Source organism: Dryas octopetala, chromosome 1 (assembly GCF_963921425.1).
Source record: "Dryas octopetala chromosome 1, drDryOcto1.1, whole genome shotgun sequence".
NCBI classification, from domain to species: Eukaryota; Viridiplantae; Streptophyta; class Magnoliopsida; order Rosales; family Rosaceae; genus Dryas; species Dryas octopetala.
The window spans coordinates 12,944,321-12,952,987 of record NC_141366.1 but is presented as its reverse complement, the minus strand read 5'-3'; the positions used below and the strand labels follow the sequence as shown (position 1 = coordinate 12,952,987).

Here is an 8,667-nt window from a genome sequence, read left to right as displayed (position 1 = left end):
TCCATCTCTGTCTCTCTGGGATGTTGATGTCGGGACTCGCTGGCAGATTCTAGGTACAGATGCTTGCACCTGTTCCTTTGATTTCATACTGGGTTTTTCTACTTCTCAAAATATATGCTTTGTAATTCCTCTATAATTTTTAATTCTCGCTTCAATAAACGGATCAAGACTCCCCGTAACATTCATAGTAGGAAGCTCACGAGCCTTAACAACTTTTACATAGAGAAAATACATCCGTTTAACTAGATCATAGGTGCTTGCAGTCTTGTCTCCATGAATAACACGGCCACTAACAACTCTTCCTTTTCCAAGATAGTCGCGTTGGCCGAGGTGGGTTGGGTTTTATGAAACTTCTCTTTTTTATAATTATTTTATGAAATTGGTTAATAATAATTTATAATTAATATATTTTGTGAATATAATTATTTGGCTGTAAAAATTAGTTAATATCAAATGTGTTTTTGTTATTTTTGTTTTATAAAATTATTTTTCAATTACGCTATCAGACGCCTTTTCATATTTTGATATTTCAAAATTTAATTTGTCATTTTCATTTTACAATACAGTTTTTAAAAAATTGTTCTGTAAAACGTTACCAAACGAACCCTTAGCTATCCGGTTAGTTAATTTATGATTTGTTTTTTGATTAGCTAAGTTTAGGTAAGAGGAGAGAGAAAATAACTATAACCAAAACAGCCACACCTAAAGAATTTTTGAATTATTTAAATGCAATCGTACAAATTTACCTCACATGTTAGCTACAATAAAGAACATTATTGGAGTAACATTTTAAAAGTAATTAGCTAAAATAAATTTTTTAACTTTTTTTATACAAATTTATTTAGAATATAAGTAAGCTTGTTGGAAACTTGGAATTGCTCTAAGGCCTTGTTTGTTTGGACGGAATCTAGAGCAGGAATGGGAATTCAATTCCCATTCCATCCAAATATGGTGTTTGGCTGGCTTGTAAGGGAAATGTACTAAGGAATTGACCTTAGTTGACCATAATTCAATTCCTAATAAGAGGTGGAATAGAAATGCCGGAAGGGAGGTGGTATTTCTATTCCCACACTAGCTAGAATGTAAAATTACAATAATTACCCTCTCATTTACTAAAAAATTGAAAACATTAAACTCACTCCTCTCGTCCTCCTCCATTCTTCTGTTCCATGGCAGATCTGCCATGCCTCCTACCACCCCACCTGATCCCTCCTCCATGGAAGAAGAAAAATTAATAAAAAAGAGTTTTTTTTTTTTCTTTTTTCTAAATCACTTCCTCCTCTTCCACCACCATGGGTGTTATTTTTTTCTTTTCTGCACATAACAGCACCACCGTACGATATACATATATATATATATCTATGTCAATCTTCAACCCCCATTAATCAATCTTCAACAACAAATTATATATCAATTAATTAAGTTGATAATAATTTTTTACCACTATGGATGTTCTTCTTTCTATTATGCACATAGCAGCACCACCGTAGGATATATCTATGTCAATCTTCAACCCCATTAATCAATCTTTAACAATAAATTATATATCAATTAATTAAGTTGATTATAATTTCTCAACTTTTCTTATCCTCTGCGACTTGGAGAAAACTCATTGATGCCGATATTCGAAGTAATTGAAGGAGGGGGACGAGATCGATCCTTTTAATTCTGGAAACAAACAATTGACAGAGAAACTTCTGGGTTCATCATCAACATAAAGAGATTAAGAAAAAGATATAATTGTCCAAATTAAAAAATTATTGTTATCTTGAAATTCCTTGAACTGATCCAATAGGAAGTTTTTTTTTTTGTCGAACGATACAGCAGTTTCTCTCCCACTCTATCTCTCATTCTTCTCTCCTCTCTCTCCCTCTCTCAAATTTGATAAGTTAAAAGAAAAGGATAAAATTGAAAAAGTGCTATTATTTACTCCATTACAAATCATTCCATATTTTCAATTACTAAATTGTTCCAAACATTAGAATGAAAAGGTAAAAGTCATTACATTACTACATAGTTAAGGAATGGAATACAATACCTATTCCAATTGTAGCATTACAGCCAAACAAACGGGGCCTAAGTGCCTTAGCCAAACTCTCATAAATTATTTGATGCACAAGCAGCACAACAAGTGCGATGTTTACAACACCCAAAAATCAAAGTGCAAACTAACATCCCATATTCTTCGTCAACCAAAAACCAAAAAAACAAAAAATTAGAGCTGCGCTGACCGACTGAAATTATCATCATGCAATTTGGCTCAAGATTATTGGACCGCTAAAAAATAGAAAAACGTATTTTATGTAATTGATGCATCACTACATAATATAATTAATTTAATTTGTCATGAGTGAATATTATTAATACTATATCATATTAATATAAATATATCTTCTAATAAAACTATTATACATTAAATTGGTTACAAACTTACACTATGTATCGGTTACACTAAATAAATTTTCAAAAAATAAAAATCTACCGATCCTGCTAAACGCCGAAGAGGTCTCCGGCTAAGATTTAACCCAACTCGCTCGGCCCGAACACTTAACCCTATTGACCCGGCCCATCAATCCCACCCACATATCGTCCTCTACCCCTACTGCTCTACCCCTCTCTTCGAAACCCTAGTTCCGGGGTTTTACGAAAAAAGAAAACTTGGCCATTTACTTTCCATCACTTTCCCGGCAACCAAACAGACCACACAAACATGACGAAGAAGACAGAGAGGAAAGTAAACATCTCCGGCAGGCCGAAGCACTCTTTGGATGCGAACCGTACGGATGGGAAGAGCAAGAGCTCGGAGTCGCGTAGTGCGGCCACGGTCCGCCGCCTCAAGATGTACAACACGAGGCCCAAGCGTGACCGCAAGGGAAAGGTCTTGAGGAACGAGTTCCAATCCGATGAGTTGCCTAACACTCGAATCCAACCCGACCGCCGCTGGTTCGGTACGTAGATACGTATAGCTACACCGTATACGTATATATTGGTATTGTTGACAAATTAGTGAGTTTCTAGTAATGGTTGAATTATACATACTGTATAGAGGTCCTTAGTTGCAATATACTTTAGCTAATATTGAGTGTAGCAGAGCTTGTTGAAATGCTTCATTTTTATATTAGTTATCTTTGTGTTAGAATTTTTTGAATAATTCATTGAATTATGGCAGTGTCGATTTTATTTGGTTGAAAAAAAAAAGCTGATTAATGGATTTTCCCTCTTTGAGCTAAATTTGCTTTGTTGCTGAACAGTTTTTCACGTTCATTGAATTTTTAGGGAATACTCGGGTTGTAAATCAGAAGGAGCTTGAAATTTTCCGCGAAGAGCTTCAAAATCGGATGTCTAATAGATACAATGTTATTTTGAAAGAGAAGAAATTGCCGTTTTCTCTATTGAATGACCATCAGAAGGTATGCTTTTGTGAAGTCTAGCATTTTATTTATTTATTTATTAAAATTTCAACGAAGAGCCGGAGAATCACAGGTAACATTTTGAGCTAACATTTGTTGGAGCAACATAAAAAATAAATAAATCAAGATTGTTCTTTGGGACTGCCTAATTTGATGCAGCATTCAGGCTATTGATTTTCATTTTTTATTTATGTGTGATCTTATTCACACCTTAGAAATTGCTTAAGACTCGCAACTCCTAAGGAAAATCTTACCTTGCTTCTAAAGAAAGCTTAAAATTTCTATAAAATTTAATAAACAAAAAAAATTTAAAAAACAGGAAAAAAGAAGATAACCTTAGATATTTATTTTTGTTCTGATGATGGCTTAGTTGTAATATAATTTGCTAATTTAATGTTTTTAATACCTGTGAAGCAAACTAGAGTCCATCTCCTCGAGAGAGAACCGTTTTCCGATGCATTTGGACCTAAGACGAAGAGGAAGCGTCCAAAACTCTTGGCAGCAGATTATGAGTCTTTAGCTAAGAAAGCTGATGGTTCTCATGGTAATTATTGTCTTATAAAGTTTATTCCCTTGGGTGTGCCCAGTCGTAATAAGCAATTATTCTATTGCTTTAATTGTTTGGTCAGTAATTTGTGTATGCTTGAAATGTAGAGCATTTGTAAATAAAAAATGCAAGTGTGTATATATGTATTTAGTTTTAAAAACATTGGCCATTTTCTTATTTCAAATCCGAAATGGTTGTGCACCTAATATTATTTGCAACTCTGTAGATGTGTTCGAGCAGAAGCATGACAATGCTGCAGAAGGAAGCGAAGGGGACGGGTTTAGGGACCTCGTCCGACATACAATGTTTGAGAAGGGACAAAGTAAACGTATTTGGGGTGAGCTCTACAAAGTAATAGACTCTTCAGATGTTGTTGTCCAGGTCAGTGTTTCTCTTTTTTGTTGATTTAGAAAGTATAGTACTAATTTCAGACATGTATTATGAACCTTTTTTACAAAAATTTAATTTCAATTTAGCTGTCATCAAAGTTGTCTTTTTTATGGTCATCATTTGAGTTCATATTATTCATTAGTTGTATGCTGCACATAGTAACATGGTAAACAAGGAATACATGCTGTAGTAATGTTTATAAGGTCAGGACAATGTTCAGATAAAAACAAAAAAGAACTTAGGACAATGTGTTCGTCAAGGTAATTCCTGCTTCAAATGTGTAGATCTACTTCTAGCATTTGCATCATTCACCTAGACATCTCTTGTATAGAAGACTTGCTTTATGAGTGGTTGGTAATTATCAAATCTTCAAAAGTTGATTTTTTATTTTATTTCTAGTATTTGCTTACTTGCCATGCTTGTCCACTTCAATACACCTAAGATCACCTGACTGAATGTCACACCATCACCTCACTTTTCCCCCCCTCCAATTACAGGTTTTGGATGCAAGGGATCCGCAAGGTACAAGATGTTACCACCTAGAGAAGCATTTGAAAGAGCATTGCACGCATAAACACTTAATTCTTTTGTTAAACAAGGTTGGTTGCATTTCTCATGTTTTGGAATCCTCTAGATTTATGAGGAGCTCACCTTCTTTTATTTCAATCAGATTCCTCCTATGGTTTTTTAACAATATTGATGCTTTGATTTTTCAGTGTGATTTGGTACCTGCGTGGGTGACAAAAGGTTGGCTGAAAGTATTATCTGGGGAATTTCCAACTCTTGCATTTCATGCCAGCATCAACAAATCATTTGGCAAGGTACCTTCTTTATACCATGATGCCCCTTTATTGTATCGACTTTCATGGTAGTGCTGGTGAAGTAAGAGTGCCTTAACGAGTTAGGATCCTTTTGGACTTCTGGAACTCGTGTCATCTGCCTCCAACACCACTTCCGTTCTGTCTCTCCAATGTGACACTTGCAATTGTTCAATTGCCTTGCAGGAAATTGCATGGTACTTTTTATATATTCATATTATTTTAGATTTCATGTGCAATGTGTTAATTTATTTTCTTTGTTGCACTTAGGGTTCTCTTCTATCAGTGCTGAGACAATTTTCCCGCTTAAAAAGTGACAAGCAAGCAATTTCTGTGGGATTTGTTGGGTATCCCAATGTCGGAAAGTCATCTGTTATCAACACATTGCGAACAAAAAATGTAATATTTCTTAACTCTCTTTCTGCTATGGTGTTGTAGTGCTTTCATTGCCATTAATTTGGATTATGTGTGTGTGTGTGTGCGTGCGTGCGTGCTAATCAGATTGGCAGGGCCACTATTTTTTAAGTGATTGTCTGTTCTAGATGCTTTTCAATGGTAGTTCTATTGCTAGCTGTTTGGGAGTTGGATGTTTAAGGTTCTGTCTGTATGTTTACAGGACTTCTGGTTCATTCTGTTTTACTTATATTACATTATGTTCTAACTATGGTACTGGATTTAGCTGACATATTTTTGTGTTTCTTTCTCCACAGGTTTGCAAGGTTGCTCCTATTCCAGGGGAAACTAAAGTGTGGCAATATATAGCACTCACTAAGAGGATTTTCTTGATTGATTGCCCTGGAGTTGTCTATCAAAGCAGCGACTCTGAAACAGATATTGTACTGAAGGGTGTGGTATGTCTTTTCTGGTTTTTATTTTTTGGTTTTTAAATAAGTGAATGATAGGAGCAATCCATTGAAATAATGATGATCATGTGAGTTATATCACAATTCTCATAAAAAAAAGTGTGAGTTATATCACAATTTACTCTAGAATATGCTAGCTGAACTTGGTGCTTTTAAGTTTATACCTTAATGCAGTGGTTTGGTCATAGTGTCTTGAATTTGACTTGCAAATATATGAGGTTGAATTAGTGCAGGCTCAAAAATGACATGGAGCCTGTACGTGAAAAGTCTTTTCAATGATCATAAATATTACTTCCCCCCATAGTGGAAGTGTTCTAGTTCTATGAAATCTAATTTATGTTTCTACCAGTTACTTGCTGTACATATACCATCCATGGCATAAGTGAACTCTGGTTTTTGAAATTTACTTTGTTATAGCTTCCTTTGTTCTTCCTCCAAATACTGCTCTTTTAGACCTTTTTTGTACTTGTGTAACCCATTTAGAGGCTATCATTTGTGTTTGCTTATTCACTGTGGGGTGGAGCCTGAGTTCGGTGTTTGCCTGCAAATGTAGTATTCTACATAAACATCAATTGGGAAATAATTAGGCCTTTTTTTCCAGGTACGTGTCACAAATCTGCAGGATGCTTCAGAACACATAGGAGAAGTTTTGAAACGAGTTAAGAAGGAACACCTGCAAAGAGCATATAAGATAGCAGACTGGTATGTTGCTTTGTCTGTGTGTATTGAATATTGATGCTTTGGTCCTGACACCTAATACTAAATGGAAATCTCTAGTGTTTTGGATCTTTGTAAGCTTTTGTTTGAGAGTGGTCTCCACCCTCCCAATGGTCTTTGTTAGTCTGAGTCACCAGTTATAGGCTGGGTTCTACATATTTGCAGAAAACCCAAATATCAGACTTCCTCAGGGTCAACTTTATAAGAAAAAGTAAAGATCCTAAAGAATGATCTTTGTATATGTGAAAAAATAACCTGAAATTCTTTATGTGGCTTACTTAATGGTTCAGGTAGCATGTATGAGTGCCATGTTTCTGTTAGTATAATTGAAAGGGGTGTAGTTTTGATATGTTTTAGTATTGGATTGGTTTTTACTTTGTTATGCCCTGACAAGTTCATTGAGATTGCAGTCATCTTATTTTATTGATTTATTTACTTTGATATTTTGCTGTTTTTTGGTCATGGAAATCTTTCTAATTGCACGTGTTCTCAGAAACGAAGAGTTACAGGTAACAATATCTAATGTGATTTTGTTTGCAGGGATGATGATAATGACTTTCTAGTTCAACTGTGCAAATCATCTGGCAAACTTTTGAAGGTAACTTGCTACTTAATGATGCTTGCTAGCTATCACAATAGTTTTAAAATTTCTGCAATTGGTGTCTTCCCAATTATATATTTTTTATTAAAAAAAAAAAGGAAAGTGAAGGAAAAGTGGAATCCTATTTCTGTGAATATCAAGTGTAGGTATTTTCCCTTTAATTTGTATGTTCTTCCTTAGAGATAGTTCATTGCCCTCCTTAGCTCTAACCGTGGAATGTGGATTGTGATAGATTTATAACTTATGCATATGCCCCAAGCCCCAATGGTTATTATGCACCTAAATTTTTTGATTGGCCTGCTTTTAGGGTGGTGAACCTGACTTGATGACTGCAGCAAAGATGATCCTCCATGATTGGCAGAGGGGTAAGATACCATTTTTCGTACCCCCTCCACAAAGAGAATTGCCATCAGAGGAGACTGGTGTTAATGTTATAGAGAATGATACAGTGGTAGATAGCAATCAGGCATCAGCTTTTAGAGCCATCGCAAATGTTATTTCATCTCAGCAGCAAATGAGTGTCCCTGTTCAAAGGGATCTTTACAATGAAAATGAGTTGAAGGGGGACAAGACACCTGAACCGCTTCCCGCCATTGAAGCTGGGACATCTGAACAGCTTCCTCATGCTGAGGCCGAGACATCTGAGCAGTCTCCAGACTCAGAGGATGACGCATCCGAGCATTCTCCGAGCAGTCTGAAGACTCAGAAGATGAGGCATCCGAGCAGTCTGAAGACTCTGAGGATGAGACATCCGTCTCTGGACTCTGAGAATGAGACATCTGAGTAGTTTTCCAGCCGCTAAGGAAGAGTAGGCTGGCGAGTCTCCAACAATGGAGTAATAGATTTTTGTATTAGAGATGTTTACTCTCTGTAGTCCATAAATGTTATGATTACCTCAAGAGTTTCGTACGAGTTTGATAGTATAATGACGACAACTGCTATTCCAATTCTGTATTTACCTTTATCTAAATTATGCCCTATTCTACCCATTAGGGAGGCAATTCTTTACTCTGACCAGCCCAGTATTATTTTTGTTGGTAGAGATTTTCTCGATGATAAATATAAAAGGGTTGGTTTCTAAAATTTCCCAATTTTCATACTTGTCCATCAACTAATTTCAAAGATTTGGTCAATTTTCCATCCCATGGTGTGACAGCGAATTTGAATCAATTTTTCATTGGTCCCCTCATATGTAGGCTTCCCATGGTCCAAGATAATATTTTATCCAAGGCTAGCTACTACAGCATACACCATTATTAATTTGATAGCAAAAGCTTACCCTTCACTTGTTCACTTCACACTTCACACTTCACGTTCACAT

General features: G+C 35.7%; 1 protein-coding gene across 1 annotated transcript; it reads left to right on the top strand.

Annotated features, from left to right (window-relative positions):
- Positions 1-2,583: 2,583 nt before the first annotated feature.
- On the top strand, positions 2,584-8,429 carry LOC147298058 (nuclear/nucleolar GTPase 2-like). Its single transcript, XM_086243594.1, is given in 12 exon segments — positions 2,584-2,948; positions 3,277-3,410; positions 3,825-3,954; positions 4,184-4,338; positions 4,845-4,946; positions 5,064-5,168; positions 5,436-5,564; positions 5,876-6,016; positions 6,630-6,730; positions 7,286-7,343; positions 7,654-8,043; positions 8,046-8,429. Coding segments are annotated over 12 exon segments (1,752 nt in total). The 5' UTR covers positions 2,584-2,710; the 3' UTR covers positions 8,115-8,429.
- The last annotated feature ends 238 nt before the right edge of the window (positions 8,430-8,667 follow it).